The sequence below is a fragment of the Scyliorhinus torazame genome, chromosome 4, assembly GCF_047496885.1.
Source record: "Scyliorhinus torazame isolate Kashiwa2021f chromosome 4, sScyTor2.1, whole genome shotgun sequence".
Taxonomy (NCBI): Eukaryota; Metazoa; Chordata; class Chondrichthyes; order Carcharhiniformes; family Scyliorhinidae; genus Scyliorhinus; species Scyliorhinus torazame.
In genome coordinates this window covers 248,443,091-248,464,381 of record NC_092710.1, presented here as the reverse complement: position 1 = coordinate 248,464,381, position 21,291 = coordinate 248,443,091, and the positions used below count along the sequence as shown (strand labels likewise).

Here is a 21,291-nt window from a genome sequence, read left to right as displayed (position 1 = left end):
TGTTCTTTTGTGATATCCAAAGGAATGCTAGATGTTTCTATTTGTAATTATGTATACATGAAGTTATTGAACACATTATACCAGCAATATCTCGCACTGCATAAAATACAGTGAATTGCCTTAAAATGTGAAGGCGGTGAATGCAGCTGCAATAATCATGTTGTTGACTAATGTGATTACATCGATTCTACTGCACAGAAATGGTTCATTTGGCCTAACCTAGTCAATGCCAGAATTTATAAACCCACAAGCCGCCTCCTACCGCTCTTCATCCAATGCAAGCAATGTACCCTTTTGTGCTTTTCTCTCTGATGAGCTTCGCCATAAATACATCTTTGTTATTTTCCTCAACTACTTCTTTTGGTGTGTTTCACACTCTTATCACTCTTTAGGTAAATATGTTTTTGTCACAAAAGATCAGCCATGATCTTGTTGAATGGCGAAGCAGGCTCGAGGGGCCAGATTGCCTACTCCTGTTCCTAGTTCTTATTTTTCTTTTGAATCTCCTGATGGTTTTAACAGGGACTATTTTTTTTAAATATTGTCCCTAGATTTTGAATCCTCTAAAATTGGAAACATTGGTCGGAATTTTCTCAACTCCAGGGTTGTTCCACAGCCTGAACCGAAAGCAATCACAAGCCGTGCAGATGGATGGCATTTTACCAGCAGCAGCCAATTAATAGGCTATCACCTGGGCCTCTACTAGCCCAATCAGAGGGTTTTTAGCTTGGCAGCTCGGCAGGGCATCTGCTACTGGTGTTGCTGTTGAGGCTGTAGGAAGAAAAGAGTGCCTGCATTTTGAGACAAAAGACATGTAAGTTTTAATTCTATGTGCTGGGACCAGACAGACAATCCACAGCAATTCGAAGGATGAACCCTCCAGCAGTGGTGTTGGATCACAAACAGTGGCCATTCCTACCAGGGGGCTCACACCATTGGTCATGGAGTGGCCATGAAGGAAGACCCCCTCACCCAGGAACCTCCAGGGAAGACAGCAGTATTTAATTGGTAGTCTGCCTACGCAGTGGGAGGCTGCCCTGATGCCAGTAATATTCCCTTAATTGGTCTTCTAATTCGTTTATTTTGCCACCTAATAATGAATCACAGAATTGTTACAGTGAAGAAGGAGGATATTCAACCTGCCATGCTGCACTGGCTCTCTAAATGAACAATTCCTTTCGGGCCATTCTCCTGCCTTCTCCCTGTAACTCTGCACATTCTTCCTTTTCAGATAACAGTCTAAGTCACTACTAAATGCTTCAATTGAAACAGCCTCCATCACACTCTCAGGCAGTGTATTCCAGACCTTAATCGCTCGTTGCGTTGAAAAGACTCACCATTTTTGCTTATTGCAGGTAGCTGCCATTTCAACATTCAGAATATCCCATGGTGGCAGGAAGATGTCAGGCTCCCCAACCTAAGCTTTTCATTTTACAAAGCTGCCTGCCTTCCTGCTCCTCAGAGGGCTGGTGAAATCTAGCCTATCTCCTCTCAAAATGCACTATTGAACCACTTCATCATTTCAAAGGCTTATGCCAGGTCCCCTTACATCTTTCTCTTTTCTGGCCAAAGGGGTCCCAGCCTGTTTTTTCCTGCTGGTTGTAAACTTTCAATTAATCATAGAATCTCTGCATTGCAGAAGGAGACCGTTTGGCTCATTGGGTCTGCACCGAGCCTCTGAAAAAAAACCCTACCTCAGCCCCTCCCACGTTCTCTCCCCTTAACCCCATCTAACCTACACATCCCTGGACACTAAGGGGCAATTTTTTCATGGCCAAACCACCTAACTTGCACATCTTTGGACTATGGGAGGAAACCAGAGCACCCGGAGGGAACCCACGCAGACACAGGAAAAAAGTGCAAACTCCACACAGTCACCCAAGGCTGGAATTGAACATGGGTCCCTGGTGATTTATGCAGTGCTAGCCATTGTGCCATAGTGCAGCTCAAATTGTAACATCCTTGATAATCTTTTTTGCACCTTGCCATTTGATCTATGTGATTTTTATAATGATGAGATCAGAACTGTGCACAGTATTCCAAGTGCAGTCGAAGCAATGTTCTGTAAAAGTTGAATATGACTTCAGATCAGGTAGCACCTGTTGAGAGAGAAACAGTGTTAACAGTTTGCAAACCTTTCATCAGAACTGAAAAAGGCTAGAGATGTAACAAGTTTAAAGCAAGTGCAGAGGCAGATTAAGGGGGAGGGGGAATAAACCTTGTTTAGACCCAGTTTATGTTTCTCTACTTGTCCCATTACTGTCTTAATTCACCATATTGCTTCTGCCTTCATCTTATCACAAGCCTTTCCTTTTGTTCTTCTCTGCACCACTCTGCCCCCATCCCCACCTTTTGCTGCCCCTTTCCCAGAATTCCATGTTTGAATCCCTCTAATCAGTTTTCATGGGCTGTATGCAACACTGGCAAGGCCATTATTTATTGTCCATTCATTTTTATCCTTGAGAAGATGATGATGGGCTCGGCCACTGTACTGAAACAGATCTATTAGCATGTCATTTATGTTTTTGATGTGACTGTGACAATGGTAAACTATTCTTCCTTGTCCTTGTTGATCTGTCTGCAGCCTTTGACGTGGTTGACCCCACCTTGCTCTTCCAACACCTGCCCACTGTCATGCAGCTTAGTGGAAATTCTCATTAAAATCTTCATCCTTGTTTTCAAGTTTCTCCATGGCCTCGCTCCTCTGTATTTTCTTCCAGCCCTATAACCCTCTTGGCTTTTTTCTGACCGCTTGAGCATCTTCTATTTAATCACTTCATTACTGCAACAAAAAATTGTATTTATATAGCACCTTTAATGTAATAAAATGCCCAAATGTCTCGGCTTCTATTCCTGCTATTGCACCCTTAGCCCCCAGTGCCCCCAAAAATCTTTTGTTGGCTTCCTCCTATTTCTCATCTACATGCTGCCTGATGGCGACATCATCTGAAAAAACAATGAAATTTTCCATAAGTACTCTTGACATTGGTGCTACCAGCCACTCTCAATCCCTCCATTGTGATCTCTGATTTGATTGTCTTGCATCTGACACCGGATGAGCAGAAATTTCCTCAAACTAAAATGCAGAAGACCAAGTCTTCCGTTTCTGTCACTAACTGTTCTCTTGACACTGACTCCATCCATCAACTTGGCAACTGTCTGAAGTTGAACCAGACTGTTCAGAATCTTGGTATCATATTTGACTGCAAGATGAGTTTCCAACCACATATCTGTCCCATTTCTAAGCCTACCTATGTTCAGTTCCATTACACCTGTACTTCAGTTTATCTGCTGCTGAAACCCTCATTCATGCCTTTTCTACCTTTAGACATGATAATTCCAACCTAATTCTGGCTGGATTCCCATTTTCAACCCTCCATAAACTTGCGCTCATCCAAATCTCTGCTACCCATATCCTCTTATATGAATTTCCTGTTCATTCATCAAATCTGTAGGTCGTTACCTACTGATAGAATCTATCTTTTTAGTATAGAATCTATTTTTTAGTCTATAACAAATTAAAGGAATAAATGGCCCAAGAATTAAAATGGCTTCTAGAAATAGATTGTTAAAATACCCACATTTCAAACAAGACAGAAAATAATGATGTTTCCCATGGGAGAAAAGGTAGATTCTATACTAAAACGGTAGATTCTATCACCTACATTGGCCCCTGTTTAAGCAACATCTCAATGGTAAAACTTTCATCCTTGTTTTCAAGTTTCTCCATGGCCTCGCTCCTCTGTATTTTCTTCCAGCCCTATAACCCTCTCGGCTTTTTTCTGACCACATAAGCATTTTCTATTTAATCACTTCATTACTACAACAAAAAATTGTATTTGTATAGCACCTTTAATATAATAAAATGCCCCAAGGTACTGCATAGAGTAGTATAAAACAAGATTTTCCAGTGAGGCATATAAGGAGATGTTCAGGTAGATGATCAGAAGCTTTGGTCAAAGAGGATTTAAAGAGTGCCTTAAAGCAGGAAAGATAGATGGAGTGCTTTTGGGAGGAGGTTCCACAGCTTAGGACCTTGGAAGCTGAAGGGTCTGCTACCTGTGATGTAAGGTTAAAAATCAGGAATGCTGAACATGGCAGATTTGGAGGAGCACAGATAGGGCTGTAAGGATAGAGGAGATAACAAAAATAGGGAGGGATAAGGCCATGGAAGGATTTGAAAGCAAGGATGAAAATTGTAAAATATAAACATTGTTTCGTCAGGAGGAAAAATAGGTCAATGAGCACAGAACTTGGTACAAATTAGAGCTTTGGATAACCTGAAGTTTATCAAGGGAGATTATCTGAAAGTGCATTGAAATACCCAAGTGGCGAGGCAACAAAAGCATGGATGAAGATTTCAGCAGCTGATGAGCTGAGGCCAGGGTGGAGTTGGACAATGTTACGATGTTCCTTAAAACCCACCTCTTTGACCATGCTTTTGTTCACCTGCCCCAATATCTTCTTGCATGACTCAGTGTCAAATTTTGTTTGAAAGCAGTCATGCGAAGAACCCCTTGGATCACTTTACAGTGTTTAGAGGGCTGTATAATACATGTTGATGAATGAGCATCAATTAGGCATTTAGAACACCTTGGTACCACTTAAAACATCGATAGATCTGGATGGAAAATTATGGTTGGATCTGCATGCTTTACTGTGATCAGGTTTGAATCATGTTCCCTCCAAATTCCACATCTGGTTATAAAATCTGGAGTACAATATTTGTATACCTGGTTAGACCTAGCACCTCCAGGAGGAAACAACATTTTGTTAGTTTCTGAAACTAATAGGTATGAGGTAAAGGCATAATTTTTTACATCTCTTTTTTTCAAACTAAATTTAGAGTACCCAATTCTTTTTTTCCAATTAAGGGGTAATTTAGCGTGGCCAATCCACATACCCTGCACATCTTTGGGCTGTGGCAGTGAGACCCATGTAGACACGGGGAGAACATGCAAACTCCACCTGGACAGTGACCCAGGGCCGGGATCGAATCTGGGTCCTCGGAGCTGTGAGGCAGCAGTGCTAACCTCAGTGCCGCCCTAGTTTTTTGCATCTCCGTGTAACAGAAACAAATAATGTTGGAAACACTCAAACAACAGCAAGTAACATTTCAGACAATGTCCTTTATCAGAGCTGAAGAATATCACAAATGAACAGCTTGCAAGAAGGAACAGACTGAGGGAAAGGAAGCGAGAAAAATATATACACAAGAAAAGTAAAAGATGAACTATGAAATGTGGAGAACAGGAGATAGTTAATTATGCAATACTAATTAGGAGTAGCAGTAGGCCATTCAGTCCCTTGAGCCTGCTCCATCTTCAATATGATTGTGGCTGATCTATTTGTGTTTCCACATTCCCATCTACTCCCGATAACATTTGACAGAATCAATGTTACTGACAATTGGCAGAAACAATATTAGTGTGAGACAAAAATGAGGCACAATGAAATAAATGAAAACACTAAAACATGTACAAGACCCAGGATGTGTAAGTACTTAAGTAGGGTTAAGCGGAAAGAGAACACATAAAAATCTAGTAAAGCAGAGCAGGGCGATGAGTCTGATGAAAGAAAAGGCAAGTTAACACTGGTGATCGAGATTGCTGTTCTGGTAGTGTACCAATGCTCACTCCCCCATGCCGAGAAGGGCTGATATAACGATCACTTTAACACCACCTACTCTCAGAGAAAATGAGAGCTATGGTTTAGGTGTAAAGTTATTGAAGCCAATATTAAGGCCAGATAATTGCAAAATATTTAGTGAAAGTACAGATTCTGTTGCTCCAAACTTATATTGGGCATCGCAGAAGTAATGTAGAAGGGCAAAGTTCACAGTCTAAATAGAGAATTGTAGTGACGAGCATCAGCGAGGTCACGGTTGTGTAAATGGAGGTGATCGTAAAAGCAAGCACCTTTTGATCTCAGAGGAGGAGACATCATGAGCTGTGAATTCAGTATACTAGGCTGGAGTAAGTAGATGTATAAATTGGCCGGATGGTGATGTGGGAGGAGGTTAATAGGCAGGTGTTGCATCTACTGTCCTCACATGGGAAGTTTCCAGGAAGGAAACCAGGTGTTAGGAGTGATGGAAGATTGGACCAGAGTGTCATGGGAAACCAGGAAGGCAGAAAAATGGAGGATCCAATTGTAATCCAAGTTTTTGGAAGTGTTGTTATGGGCCAGGGTTTAGAAAACTCCAAAGAATATCATGGAGTTCATCTGACCTACAACTGTTTATTAATGTTGGCTACGAGGGGCACAAGGGTCTACCTTTCAGGTGTTATTCAACAGAGGCCTGAAGCACTTTTAATCAAAAACAAAGTTTATTCTACAAATTTAGTTAACGTTTTTATAAACACATACAGTAAGCATTTTATCAACTACAAAACACAAATATCCAACACAGCTACAGTACTCTTTATTTAACCCTTTATAAACTTCCACCTTAAACTGTTCCAATTTAATAACAAGATCACATAAACCAGAAAACCTTTTTCAAAAGTGTGGCCCAGCACACAGCACTCAAGACCTGGTTTAGATGCTCTTGTGTCCTTTCCAAAACAGCAGGTTTGCATTTCTTCCAGAAAACAATTATTTCTTTTCGAGTTATCAAGTAATCTGGAAACAGCTTTTAAAATGCACAGGGAGAGAGAGGACAAGACTTCTCTGTCTGAATCTAGCAGCTAAATGTGAAAACGAAAGCAAAAAAACTCAGAGCCACAAAACAGCCCCAAACCAAAGCAAAAGTAAAACTCAGAGCTGCAGCCCAGCTCCACCCACACAATGACATCACTGAAGCCATGTGATAAGATTAAACATTTCTTAAAGGGACACCACCACGACAGTGGATAGAAAGTGGAGGCTGAAGAATAGGGAAGTTGAATGTACTTGGCCAATGCCTTGCTTTTTATTGCATTAAGGGGAAACCTTGGTTGAGGTAAATAAATATAAATTCAGCAAGATGGAAGAGGGTGGTGGCATTTGCAGACAAATTGGGCCAAGGTGTGGAGGACCTGCATGGCCATTGTTGAGCAAGAGATGGGCTGGTTTAGCACAGTGGGCTAAATAGCTGGCTTGTAAAGCAGACCAAGGTAGGCCAGCAGCACGGGTTCAATTCCCATACCAGCCACCCCGAACAGGTGCTGGAATGTGGCAACTAGGGGCTTTCCACAGTCTCGTCATTTGAAGCCTACTTGTGACAATAAGCGATTTTCGAGATGGCTTGGGACTAGAAAACTGGAATTGGTTAAAAGTGGCGAACAATGTCAGCGGAGTGGTCAATGGAAGTGGGTTGATTCTGGAAAAGAGAAAACAATTGGTGGTGAGGTAAGAGGAAATAAGCTAATGGTCTAACAGCATGTTTGTAGAACTTGGAGAAGAGGCAGGAGTAATCTTTGCAGGGTTCAAGTACTCATTAAAGTTCATGTTGGAGTTTGTAACTGGTTGTGAGTTACAATATTCATAAACAAGCTTAGTGGTTTATTAAAATTATAATCATTGTCTTGCAAATGTACTTGAGTAACTGATTTTTGTGTATTTATCTTTTTAGAATGTTGGCGAGGGAAACAAAGTGCTCTACAGTTTATATGGAGTAGTTGAACATTCTGGCTCTATGCGTGGAGGGCACTACACAGCATATGTGCAAGTCAGAGCCGCCAACAAAAAATTATCTGAGCATATTTCTGGAAACAAGAATATCCCAGGTAAAATGTGAAGAATAATGGCCACTATAAGCCTACTGAGTCCCATAATTAACTTGGTTACAGTTTATTTTAATTTATTCTTTCACGGGATGTGGGTATCATTGGCTAGGCTACCATTCGTTGCCTTTCATAATTACTCTTGAGAAGGTCATGGTGAGCTGTCTTCTTGAACCACTGAAGTGAAAGAACAGCAATATAGATCCAAGTCAGGATGGTGTGTGGCTTGGAGAGGAACTTGCAGTTGGTGGTGTTCCCATGTATCTCTGCCTTTGCCCTTCTGGATGGTGAAGTTCACAAATATAGGTTCTGTTGAAAGAGCTTTAGTGATCTGCTGCAGTGCATCTTGTAGATGGTATGCACTGCTGCCACTATGTGTCGGTGGTAGAGGGGAGTGAATGTTTAAGTTGGTGGATGAGGTGCCAGTCAAGGGGGCTGCTTTTTCCTGGATGGTGTCAAGCTTCTTGAGCTTGGAGCTGCACTTATCCAGGAAAGTGGAGAGTATCACGCTCCTGATTTGTGCCTTGTCGATGGTAAATAGGCTTTTTGGAGTCAGGAGGTGAGTTACTTGCTGCAGAAGTCCCAGCTTCTGACCTGCCCTTGTAGCCACAGTATTTATATGGCCACAGTGTTTATACGGCCGGTCCAGTTCAGTTTCTAGTCAATGGTGACCCCCAGTATGTCGCTAGTAGGGGATTCAGTGTTGGTAATGTAATTGAATGTCATGGGGAGATCGTTAGATCCTCTCTTGTTGGAGATGATCATTGCCTGGCACTTGTGTTTTACTTGCCACTTATGAACCCAAGCCTGAATGTAGCAAATAGATTTGGACTACCTTCACTACCTAAGGAGTCATGAATGGTGTTGATCAGTGAACATCCTCACTACTGACCTTATGATGGACTGAAGGCCACTGATGAAGCAGCTGAAGAAATTTGTGTTTAGGACACTTTCCTGAGGAATTCCTACAGGAATGAGACGATTGACCACCAACAACCACAATCTTTCTTCGTGCTAAGTATTACTCCAACCAGTTCAGACATTTACCCCTGATTTCCATTGACTCCGGTTTTACTTGGGCTCCTTGATATGTCAGATTTGGATTTTGTTTAGTGTCACAGTGAAAAATATTTTTCTGCGAGCAGCTCAACAGATCATTAAGTACATGAAAAGAAAAGAAAATAAAAGAAAATACATAATAAGGCAACACAAGGTACACAATGTAACTACATAAACACCGACATCGGGGTGTAGTGTTAATGAGGTCAGTCCATAAGAGGGTCATTTAGGAGGCTGGCAACATCGGGGAAGAAGCTGTTTTTGTGTCTGTACGTGCGTGTTCTCAGACTTCTGTATCTCCTGCCCGATGGAAGAAGTTGGAAGAGTGTGTAAGCTAGGTGGGAGGGGTCTTTGATTATGCTGCCCGCTTTCCAGTGGGAGGTATAGATGCAGTCAATGGATGGGAGGCAGGTTCGTGTGATGGACTGGGCGATGTTCACAACTCTCTGAAGTTCCCTGCGGTCTTGGACCGAGCAGTTGCCATACCAGGCTGTGATGCAGCCAGATAGGATGTGGCCTTGATGTCAAAAGCAGTCACTCTCATTTCACCTCAGGAGTTCAGCTCTTTTGTCCATGTTTGGACCAAGGCTGTAATGAGTTCAGGAGGTGAGTAGTCCTGGTGGAACCTAAACTGAGCATCAGTGAGTCGGTTATTGCTGAGTAAGTGCCACTCCATAGCACTGTTATTGACGCTTTCTATCAATCTGATGATGATTGAGAGTAGGCTGATGGGGCGGTAATTGGTCGGATTGAATTTGCCTTGCTTTTCTGGACAAGACATACCTGGGCAACGTTCCAAATTGCTGGGTAGATGTCAGTTTGTAACTGTACTGAAACAGCTTGGATCGGGTTGCAGTTAGTTCAGAAACATATGTCTTCAATACTATTGCCAGGATATTGTCAGGGCCCATGGCCTTAATCGTGTCCAGTGTCTTCAGCCATTTCTTGATATTGGACTGAGTGAACTCAGTTGGCTGAAGACCAGCATTTGTGATGCTGGGGACCTCAAGAGGAGGCCGAGATAGATTATCCATTCGGAACTTCTGGCTGAAGATTATTGCAAATGCTTCAGCCTTGTCTTTTGCACTGATATGCTAACACCCCCCATCATTGAGAATGGGGATATTTGTGGAGCCTCCTCTTCTTAGTTGTTCAATTGTCCCTTATCATTCACAGCTGGATATGGCAGAACTGCAGAGCTTGGATATGATCCGTTCGTTGTGGGATCACTTAGCTCAGTCTATCGCATGTTTAATATGCAGATAGTCTTGTGTTGTAGCTTCACCAGGTTGCCACATCATTTTTGGGTATGCCTGATCCCCTGGCTTGATGGTAATGATAGGCTGGGGGATATTCCAGGCGAGGTGACCACAGATTATGATTGAATATAATTCTACTTCTGTTTGCACACACCAGCTTGTGGATCCCCAGTTTCGATTTGCTAGATCTATTCGAAATCTATCCCATTTAGCCCAGTGATCGTGCAACACAACACGAATATGAAGATGGAACCTGTCTCCACAGCAACTGTGCAGTGATCACTCTTACCAATACTGTCTTGGACACCATTATTCTTGCCATTTCGCTTTGTGTGTGGACTCTATTTTGTTTTCTTAGTTTCTCAATCTCTGTTCCATGTGTTCTGATGATGTTACCTTCCACACAAGTGCTTCTGATACGTCTTCAATTATCCTCAACTGACAATTCCCCCACCACTCTGTTTGGGAGGGTCCATAAATGTATCCATTCCTATACTTCTGCTTCATCCCCTTTCCTCACCTTCCACCACCAACCTCAGCATTCAACGCATCATCCTCTGCCATTTCTGCCACTTCCGACAGGATGCCACCACCAAACACACATCCATCCTTTCCCCTCTCTCCGTGATATCCCAGTCCACTCTTCAAGCATCTTCAACGCCTTCTCATGACACCTTCCCATTTAAACACAGGAATTGCAACACCTACAGCTTTTACCGCTTCTCTTTCCACCATCCAAACCCTGAAATGTTCCTTCCAGGTAGAAAAGCGATTTACTTGTGCGTCTTCCAAGTTAACATACTGTATCTACTGCTCATGATGTTATCTCAGCTACCTTGGAGAGACCAAATGCAGATTGAATGAACACTTGCAGAAGACCTGCAATCAATCCGCAAGTATGATCCCAAGCTACAGTCACCTGTCATTTTAATTCTCTGATGCACTCCCACTCTGACCTCTTCTCACACTGTTCCAATGTTCAGTGCAAAATCATGGATATGCCCCCACCTTCTTAGTTAGCCACTTTATAACCTTAGGGACTCATAAAGTTGACTTCAACAATTTCAGATCATAGCCTTTGCCTCTGTTTCTTTTTTTCAGATGGCAGCTGTTGGTGATTATTCTGTCTTCCCCATTTACAGCACCAATGAACCCATTTTTATTTATTTTATTACTTTCATGATATACATTCCTTTTTGTCTTGCCCATTATCGGCTTTGTCATTTAATGTTTCCATCCTCCACACTAACACAAACCATCCTTTTTGCTCCTTCCCCCTGCACTTTCGCTACATCTGTACTTCCTTTAAGCCTGTTCCAATTCTGTCAAAAGATCATCAGCTCTGACGAAGAGTCATCCAGATTTGAAATGTTAGCTCTGTTCTCGCTCCACAAATGCTGTCAGACCCACTGAGATTTTCTGTTTTTGAGCTGCCTGGAATACTGAGTACTTGCAAAATGTTCTGCTTATATTTCAAGTTTCCAGCATCTGTAATATTTTGCTTTTCAATACTGGCCAGACTGTGTTAGGTACATGCACACACCACTTGGCACAATTCGGTTTTCTTGTATTTGCTGTACCCAGATAATGCAGTAATCTGTGGTGCAAGAACAGAATGCCTTGTTTTTTATTTGCTCACAAAAGATGGGACTTGAATGTGTCTATATGACTCATGTTAACTAGGGAGAGAAAATATAAAAACAGAACTACACAAAAAATGTACCTTTTTTGTGGTACCTTAATGGTATGTTGAGACAGAGTATTTTGGTATCATCAGATACTTCTGTTTGGGCTCAGGAAAACCTGACCTTGTGCACTTTTGTGCCTTCTGAAAAACATACCATGTGGTGCATATGTACCATGTGGTATGTGCCTGGCATTTTTGTCCTTTCCTCCTAAGCATTTTGTAAGCTGCAACAAAACAGCCCAGTTCCCAACATCATTTTAAGGCCCTTCACTTCCCACCACCCTACACCTCAGATTGCTCCTGTCTCCTCAGATGGCCCATGCTATCACATGCCTACTCAGATCCCTATGCCACCTCCATGCCCCCTCAGATCGTTCATTCTTCTTCCATGCTCCCTCAGATTATTCATTCCAATTCCATGCTCCTTCAGCATCCTAGCCACCCCATGTGATGTCCTATCCCCTTTAGATCTCCCATGTTACTTCCATGCTCCCCATTTATCCTCCATTGTCACTCACCCAGTGAGCACTATGCACAGTCCTCTGGAACCAAGGCAATTGCAATGGGAATTATTTAAAAACCATTGAGCAAAAAATTAACCTCTAACTTTCCTGAACACCCTATCATTGATATTGGAAAGAAAGTATTCCAATGTAAAATTATTGTAGCCTTTTAAATATCTTTTAAGTATTTAAACAAACAAGAAACCATATCAAAAGCATATTCTGTTATTGTAGCCTCTTAAAATTTTCAGTCATTCAATCAACAGCCTGCTGAGTTGAAATCATTCTCCACTTTTGAAACCCAAACAAAACATTTAAAAAAATATATATATAAATTTAGAGTACCCAATTCATTTTTTCCAATTAAGGGGCAATTTAGCGTGGCCAATTCACCTAGCCTGCACATCTTTTGGGTTGTGGGGGCGAAACCCACGCAAACACGGGGAGAATGTGCAAACTCCACACTGACAGTGACCCAGAGCCGGGATCAAACCTGGGACCTCGGTGCCGTGAGGCAGCAGTGCTACTCACTGTGCCACTGTGCTGCCCTCAAACAAAACATTTATAATGGCTACAGCTATCATAACAAAAACTTACAGCTTTATTGCCTGAAACTGACCGAACATATGGGGCGGGATTCTCCGTAATCGGCGCGATGTCCGCCGGCCGGCGCCAAAAACGGCGCGAATCAGTCCGGCATCGCGCCGCCCCAAAGGTGCGGAATTCTCCACACCTTGAGGGGCCGAGCCCTTACCTTGAGGGGCTAGGCCCGCGCCGGACTGATTTCCGCCCCTCCAGCTGGCGGGAAAGGCCTTTGGTGCCCCGCCAGCAGGCGCGGAAATGACTTTGCCGGGCGGCGCATGCGCGGGAGCGTCAGCGGCCGCTCACGGCATCCTCGCTCATGCGCATTGGAGGGGGTCTCTTCTGCCTCCGCCATAGTGGAGACCATGGCGAAGGCGGAAGGAAAAGAGTGCCCCCACGGCACAGGCCCACCCGCGGATCGGTGGGGGGTCGGAGAATCCCGCCCCTGATGTTCCATTTCAAAGCAGTCAATCAATGAAGGGGAACAGATGCAGAGATATTTTTCAACATTCAAAAACATTTTTTTAAACAGCCAGAGCTATCAATTTAAATCACCGCCTAACATGACAGCAGAGGCATAAGGGGTGTTTTAAACACATTTTGAATGCATTAGGCACTTTTGAAAATTGGAGTACTATAAAGCAAGGCAATAATTGCACAACGCTGGTCAATGTAAGGATCTACTTACCTTTGTAGGACAGATCCCTGTGATGAATCACTGCACTAAAAACACATCTACATTACAGTTCATCATCTAATAGTGACATTTGAAGGTGTCAAATCAGTTTACAATTAACTTTCAGAATGCTCCCGACTCCTCAGCAGACTTCCCCCAGTAAGGTTAGCACTGTTGCTTCAGAGCGCTAGGGATTTGATTCCCGGCTTGGGCCACTGTGTGGAGTCTGCACGTTCTCCCCGTGTCTGCGGGTGCTCCGAATTCCTCCCACAAGTCCCAAAAGACGTGCTGTTAGGTCATTTGGACATTCTGAATTCTCACTCAGTGTATCCGAACAGGCGCCGGAATGTGGTGACTAGGGGATTTTCACAGCAACTTCATTGCAGTGTTAATGTAAGCCTACTTGTGATAATAATAAAAGATTATTATTAATCGCAAGCTCTCTGAGGTGGTGCATTTTTTTTTTTAAAAATATATTTTATTCGAGTTTTTTGGCCAAACATAACAATACGTAGTGTTTCTTTTACACAACAATAAAGCAATATAAATAGCCGTGGCCAGTTTTAAACAAATAAATAAATAATATATAAACAAAAACAAAAGAAAAACAAAACTAAATGGCAACTGCCTTGTCCAAAATAAATACTCTCCAAAATTACAGTCCAATATACAATTACATATACCAAATACCTATACATGTACAATAACATCCCTGAGAGTCCGTCCGATTCCTCCCCCCCACCCCCCTGGGTTGCTGCTGTTATCTACTTCTTTTCCGTTCCCTCTATCTTTCTGTGAGGTAGTCGACGAACGGTCGCCACCGCCTGGTGAACCCCTGAGCCGAACCCCTTAACACGAACTTAATCCGTTCTAACTTTATGAACCCTGCCATATTGTTTATCCAGGTCTCCACCCCCGGGGGCTTAGCTTCCTTCCACATTAACAATATCCTGCGCCGGGCTACAAGGGACGCAAAAGCCAACACGTCAGCCTCTCTCGCCTCCTGCACTCCCGGCTCTTCTGCAACCCCAAATATAGCCAACCCCCAGCTTGGTTCGACCCGGACCCCCACCACCTTCGAAAGCACCTTTGCCACCCCCACCCAGAACCCCTGTAGTACCGGGCATGACCAGAACATGTGGGTGTGATTCGCTGGGCCTCTCGAGCATCTCGCACACCTATCCTCTACCCCAAAAAATTTACTAAGCCGTGCTCCAGTCATATGCGCCCTGTGTAGCACCTTAAATTATACCAGGCTTAGCCTGGCACACGAGGACGATGAGTTTACCCTACGTAGGGCATCCGCCCACAGCCCCTCCTCAATCTCCTCCCCCAGTTCTTCTTCCCATTTCCCTTTCAGCTCATCTACCATGATCTCCCCCTCGTCCCTCATCTCCCTGTATATGTCCGCTACCTTACCGTCCCCCACCCATGTCTCTGAGATCACTCTATCCTGCACTTCCTGCGTTGGGAGCTGCGTGAATTCCCTCACCTGTTGCCTCACAAAAGCCCTCAATTGCATATACCGAAATGCATTCCCTTGGGGCAACCCATTTTTGTCCGTCAGCGCTCCCAAATTCGCAAACGTCCCATCTACAAATAGATCTCTTAATTGTACTACCCCAGCTCTTTGCCATGCTCCAAATCCCCCATCCATTCTCCCCGGAACGAACCTATGATTGTTTCTTATCGGGGACCGCACCGAAGCTCCCGTCCCTCCCCTATGCCGTCTCCACTGCCCCCAAATTCTCAATGTAGCCACCACCACCGGGCTTGTGGTGTATTTCTTTGGTGAGAACGGCAACGGCGCCGTCACCATTGCTTGCAGGCTAGTCCCCTTGCAGGACGCCCTCTCCATTCTCTTCCACGCCGCTCCCTCCCCTTCTCCCATCCACTTACACACCATTGAAACATTGGCGGCCCAGTAGTACTCACTTAGGCTCGGTAGTGCCAGCCCCCCCCCTGTCCCTACTACGCTGCAAGAATCCCCGCCTCACTCTCGGGGTCTTCCCAGCCCACACAAAACTCATAATGCTCTTCTCAATTCTTTTGAAAAAAGCCTTCGTGATCACCACCAGGAGGCACTGGAACACAAAAAGGAATCTCGGGAGGACCACCATTTTAACCGCCTGCACCCTGCCTGCCAATGACAAGGACACCATGTCCCATCTCTTGAAATCCTCCTCCATCTGTTCCACCAACCGTGTTAAATTAAGCCTATGTAATGTACCCCAATTCTTGGCTATCTGGATCCCCAGGTACCGGAAGTCCCTTGTTACCTTCCTCAACGGTAAATCCTCTATCTCTCTGCTCTGCTCCCCCGGGTGCACCACAAATAACTCACTTTTCCCCATGTTCAGTTTATACCCTGAAAAATCCCCAAACTCCCCAAGTATCCACATTATCTCTGGCATCCCCTCCGCCGGGTCCGCCACATATAGCAACAAATCGTCCGCATATAGAGATACCCGGTGTTCTTCTCCCCCCCTAAGTACTCCCCTCCACTTCCTGGAACCCCTCAGTGCCATGGCCAGGGGTTCAATCGCCAGTGCAAACAATAACGGGGACAGAGGACATCCCTGCCTCGTCCCTCTATGGAGCCGAAAATAGTCAGACCCCCGTCCATTCGTGACCACGCTCGCCATCGGGGCCCTATACAGCAACTGTACCCACCTGATACACCCGTCCCCAAGCCAAATCTCCTCAACACCTCCCACAAATAATCCCACTCCACTCTATCAAATGCTTTCTCTGCATCCATCGCCACCACTATCTCCGCTTCCCCCTCTGGTGGGGGCATCATCATTATCCCTAGCAGCCTCCGTATATTTGTATTTAGCTGTCTCCCCTTCACAAACCCAGTTTGGTCCTCATGGACCACCCCGGGACACAATCCTCTATCCTCATTGCCATTACCTTGGCCAGGATCTTAGCATCCACATTCAGGAGGGAAATGGGCCTGTATGACCCACATTGCAGCGGGTCTTTTTCCTTCTTTAGGAGGAGCGATATCGTTGCCTCTGACATAGTCGGGGGCAGCTGCCCCCTTTCCCTTGCCTCATTAAAGGTTCTCATCAGTAGCGGGGCCAGCAAGTCCAAATATTTCTTATAGAATTCAACTGGGAATCCGTCTGGTCCCGGGGCCTTCCCCGCCTGCATGCTTCCAATCCCTTTCACTACTTCCTCCGTCTCAATCTGTGCTCCCAGCCCCACTCTCTCCTGTTCCTCCACCTTAGGAAATTCCAGCTGATCCAGAAAGCACATCATTCTCTCCTTCCCACCCGGGGGCTGCGCTTCATATAATCTTTCATAAAATGCCTTGAACACTCCATTCACTCTCTCCGCTCCCCGCTCCATCTCCCCCTCCTCATCTCTCACCACCCCCCCTATCTCCCTCGCTGCTCCCCTTTTCCTCAGTTGGTGGGCCAACAACCTACTCGCCTTCTCCCCATATTCGTACTGTACACCCTCTGCCTTCCTCAATTGTGCCTCTGCCTTACCCGTAGTCAACAAGTCAAACTCTATATGTAGCCTTTGCCTTTCCCTGTATAGTCCCTCCTCCTGTGCCTCCGCGTATTGTCTGTCCACCCTCAGCAGTTCTTTCAACAACCGCTCCCTTTCCCTACCCTCCTGCTTTCCTTTATGTGCCCTAATAGATATCAGCTCCCCTCTAACCACTGCCTTCAGTGCCTCCCAGACCACTCCCACCTGTACCTCCCCATTATCATTAATTTCCAAGTACCTTTCAATACACCCCGTCACCCTTAAACACACCCCCTCATCTGCCAATAATCCCATGTCCATTCTCCAGGGTGGAAGCTGTTGTTTTTCTTCCCCTATCTCCAGGTCCACCCAGTGTGGAGCATGATCCGAGATGGCTATAGCCGTGTACTCGGTCCCCGTCACCTTTGGGATTAGTGCCCTTCCCAAAACAAAAAAATCTATTCGTGAAAATACTTTATGTACATAGGAGAAAAACAAAAACTCCTTACTCCTAGGTCTACTAAATCTCCAGGGATCTACTCCTCCCATCTGCACCATAAAATCCTTAAGCACCCTAGCTGCAGCCAGCTTCCTTCCGGTTCTGGACCTCGATCTGTCCAGCCCTGGGTCCAGCACCGTATTAAAGTCTCCACCCATTACCAACTTTCCCGCCTCTAGGTCCGGGATGCGTCCTAACATACGCCTCATAAAATTGGCATCATCCCAGTTCGGGGCATACACGTTCACCAATACCACCGCCTCCCCTTGCAGTTTGCCACTTACCATCACGTATCTGCCCCCACTATCTGCCACTATAGTCTTTGCGTCAAACATTACCCGCTTCCCCACTAGTATGGCCACCCCCTTGTTTTTTGCATCCAGCCCCGAATGAAACACCTGCCCCACCCATCCTTTGCGAAGTCTAACCTGGTCTGTCAGCTTCAGATGCGTCTCCTGAAGCATAACCACGTCTGCCTTAAGTTTCTTTAGGTGTGCGAGTACCCGTGCCCTCTTAATCGGCCCGTTCAGCCCTCTCACATTCCACGTGATCAACCGGGTTGGGGGGATCTTTACCCCCCCCCCCTCTTGACGACTAGCCATTTCCTTTTTCAATCCAGCTCCTCACCCGGTTCCCACGTAGCTGTATCCCTCCCAGGCGGCGCCCCCCCGCCCCGACCCCCCCCTCCCATACCAGCTCCCCCTTCTCCCCAGCAGCAGCAACCCAGTTAACCCCCCCCCCCCCCTCCGCTAGATCCTAAGCTAGCGTAATTGCACCCCCCATGTTGCTCCCAGAAGTCAGCAAACTCTGGCCGACCTCGGCTCACACTGTGCGAGGCCCCCTCCTCCCTGCTTCCCTGTTCCCGCCATGATTACCATAGCGCGGGAACAAAGCCCGCGCTTCCCCTTTTGGCCCCGCCCCCAATGGCCGGCGCCCACAGCTCCTCATCCTCCCTCACCCCCTCCCCCACGACATGGGGAAGAGAGAGAAGTTACAGGGTCGCAGGTTTAACAATCTGGGAAGTCTTCTCTTCCCCCTTTTCCCCCCTTCATCCCACAAATTCACCCCCCCCCCCTTTTGTCCCAAACGTTCTTTTTCTTCTGGCATGCTCACTCCAGCTTCTCCTCGACAATAAATTTCCACGCTTCGTCTGCCGTTTCGAAATAGTGGTGTTTCCCTAGATGTGTGACCCACAGTCTCGCCGGCTGCAACATTCCGAATTTGACCTTCCTTTTATGCAACACCGCCTTGGCCCGATTAAAGCTTGCCCTCCTTCTCGCCACCTCCGCACTCCAATCTTGATACACGCGGATCACCGCATTCTCCCACCTACTGTTCCGAGTTTTCTTGGCCCATCTGAGGACCATCTCTCTGTCCTTGTATCGGAGATATCTCACAACTATTGCTCGAGGAGTTTCTCCAGCCCTTGGTCTTCGCGCCATAACTCGATAGGCTCCCTCCACCTCCAGCGGACCCGTCGGGGCCTCCGATCCCATTAACGAAAGCAGCATCGTGCTCACATATGCCCCGACGTCCGCCCCCTCCGCACCTTCGGGAAGACCAAGAATCCTTAAGTTCTTCCTCCTCGCATTGTTCTCCAGCACCTCCAGCCTTTCCACACATCTTTTGTGTTGTGCCTCGTGGATCTCCGTTTTCACCACCAGGCCCTGTATGTCGTCCTCATTCTCAGCAGCCTTTGCCTTCACGACCCGAAGCTCCTGTTCCTGGGTCTTTTGCTCCTCCTTTAGCCCCTCAATCGCTTGTAATATCGGGGCCAACAGCTCCTTCTTCATCTCCTTTTTGAGTTCATCTACGCAACGCCACAGGAACTCTTGTTGGTCAGGGCCCCATATTAAACTGCCTTCTTCCGACGCCATCTTGCTTTGTGCCTGCCTTCCTGGCCGCTGCTCTTGAGGATCCACCGCAATCCGGCTACTTTCCTCTCTTTTTTCCATCCGTGTCCGGGGGGGGGGATTCCCTTCTGGATTACCGCACAGTGTTATTTGCCGTTAAAATTGCCGATGGGGCTCCTATTAAGAGCCCAAAAGTTTGTTCCACCGGGAGCTGCCGAAACGTGCGACTTAGCTGGTCATCGCCGCACCCGGAAGTCAGGTGGTGCATTTTTAAGGTATACAAAAGTAGTGTGCAGGAGGAAATCATTTTTCTGTGGCCCTCACAATAGAGACCCCAATCTCGGAAGAGGTGCTTGTGCGGTTTGCATCCAACTCGCCAAGAAAGTCATGTGAAAGTGGTGTGGAGTTAGGAAGGCACAAGAAAATTGTTTTTCCAGCAAAAAACATGAAGTTCAGCATTTATCGACCTTTAACTTTGCATTGACATAAGACTGAAAATATTGAAATATTTGTGAAAATGTAGCTTTCTCTGTGATTCTTTAACTTGGTCATGGTGAAAATCACTTAGTACAAAATAGCCAGGTATAGACACCAAAATATTCCTCATCTTACAATGATGTCTAACTTTTGAATTTGTTCCTTATTTCAAATTCTTGTTATTTTAAGAGCCACTACTTTACAGAGTTTAAGAACAATCGTTCAGTAGGAATGCAATGTTTTAAATTTGTGTTTAACAGATTTTCTCATAATGATCTTTGCTTTTCAGGTTTCAGAGATGTTGGAGCACCACCAGGGCAGTGGGTTTATGTGAATGATACCCATGTACAGACAGTTCCTGAAGCCAGGGTACTAAATGCTCAAGCCTATCTATTGTTTTACGAACAACTTTTATAAAAGCATCGTTTAGGAAGTGTATGTAAGGCAACGGGCGTTTATAACACTCTCTGCTTTGTAACATCTCTCTCCAAACATGTTCATGCTATATTTCATTAAGTTACAAGGACATCATGATCAAAATCTATTGCAACCAGCAGTAAAATTAAATGCAAAAAAGTATGAATGTATGTAAATTCAGTGGAAATGGGTATTTACTTACAAATGATGCCTCTAATACTGCATTGTATTTTGTTCCCAGATTTATATTTTGACTTACTGAAATGCAGGCATTTTCATTATGGTCATTTTCATTTCACAAATATTTTTCAATTTCAAAAAGATGCTGCTCTGATTGCATTTAAAAAGACAATGACCATGCACATTCAAAAGTGAGAGTAGAAATAATTATATTCTCATGTTTCATTCATAATGATATTTACTGTCAAAGATAGAAAAAAAAACAACGGATGTATTGATTGGTATACTGAGTAATTATGAGTTATTATCCAATATTTTTTTAAATGGAGATTATTTGGTTCATTGAAAACCCATCTCACTTCAATTTATGTACACATTGCATTGCATGATAAAACTTCTGCCACAAATTTGAATCCTAAAACATAGTGGTTTCCAAGAATGAATGGAACATGACAAATTTTGTGCATTTGGAGTGTCATATCTGCGTTAATTCACACAAAATATCATATCAGAAAGGCACAGTGATGCTTGATGCACTGAGGGTCTCTTTTAGTACCCATACATTTCTTTATGGATTTAACTTGCACAGTTTCGCCATGCCATTTAATTTATGTATCTTTGTTCCGAATCTTTATTGATGCTCACTATGATAAACATATTTCATATTCAATGATATTTTAATAAATAACTATCTCCTAGCATGTGTTCTTTTGTATTATTAAACAGTTTAACCAATAAGATCTAGTTTTTTAACCGAAAGTTATATTTTAAAGAAAACACTCGTAATATTATATTTATAATAAACATCAAAGGCTGACTGAAGGAGAATAAATGGTTTTGTGGTCAGATTCCATCATAAATTTCTTCCCAAAGAGGTAGGTATGGAATTACACGATCCCAATCAGGAGCG

At 44.6% G+C, this 21,291-nt stretch overlaps 1 protein-coding gene across 4 annotated transcripts in view; it reads left to right on the top strand.

Annotated features, from left to right (window-relative positions):
- The window catches only part of usp45 (ubiquitin specific peptidase 45), a 362,553-nt gene extending 341,474 nt beyond the window's left edge, over nt 1-21,079 (top strand). For all 4 annotated transcript variants that reach the window (XM_072499597.1, XM_072499595.1, XM_072499598.1 and 1 more), the window contains 2 exons: nt 7,556-7,709; nt 20,074-21,079. In XM_072499597.1, the coding sequence (XP_072355698.1) occupies nt 7,556-7,709; nt 20,074-20,201 (282 nt within the window). In that variant the 3' untranslated portion in view covers nt 20,202-21,079. The remainder of the gene's footprint in view (nt 1-7,555; nt 7,710-20,073) is intronic.
- The last annotated feature ends 212 nt before the right edge of the window (nt 21,080-21,291 follow it).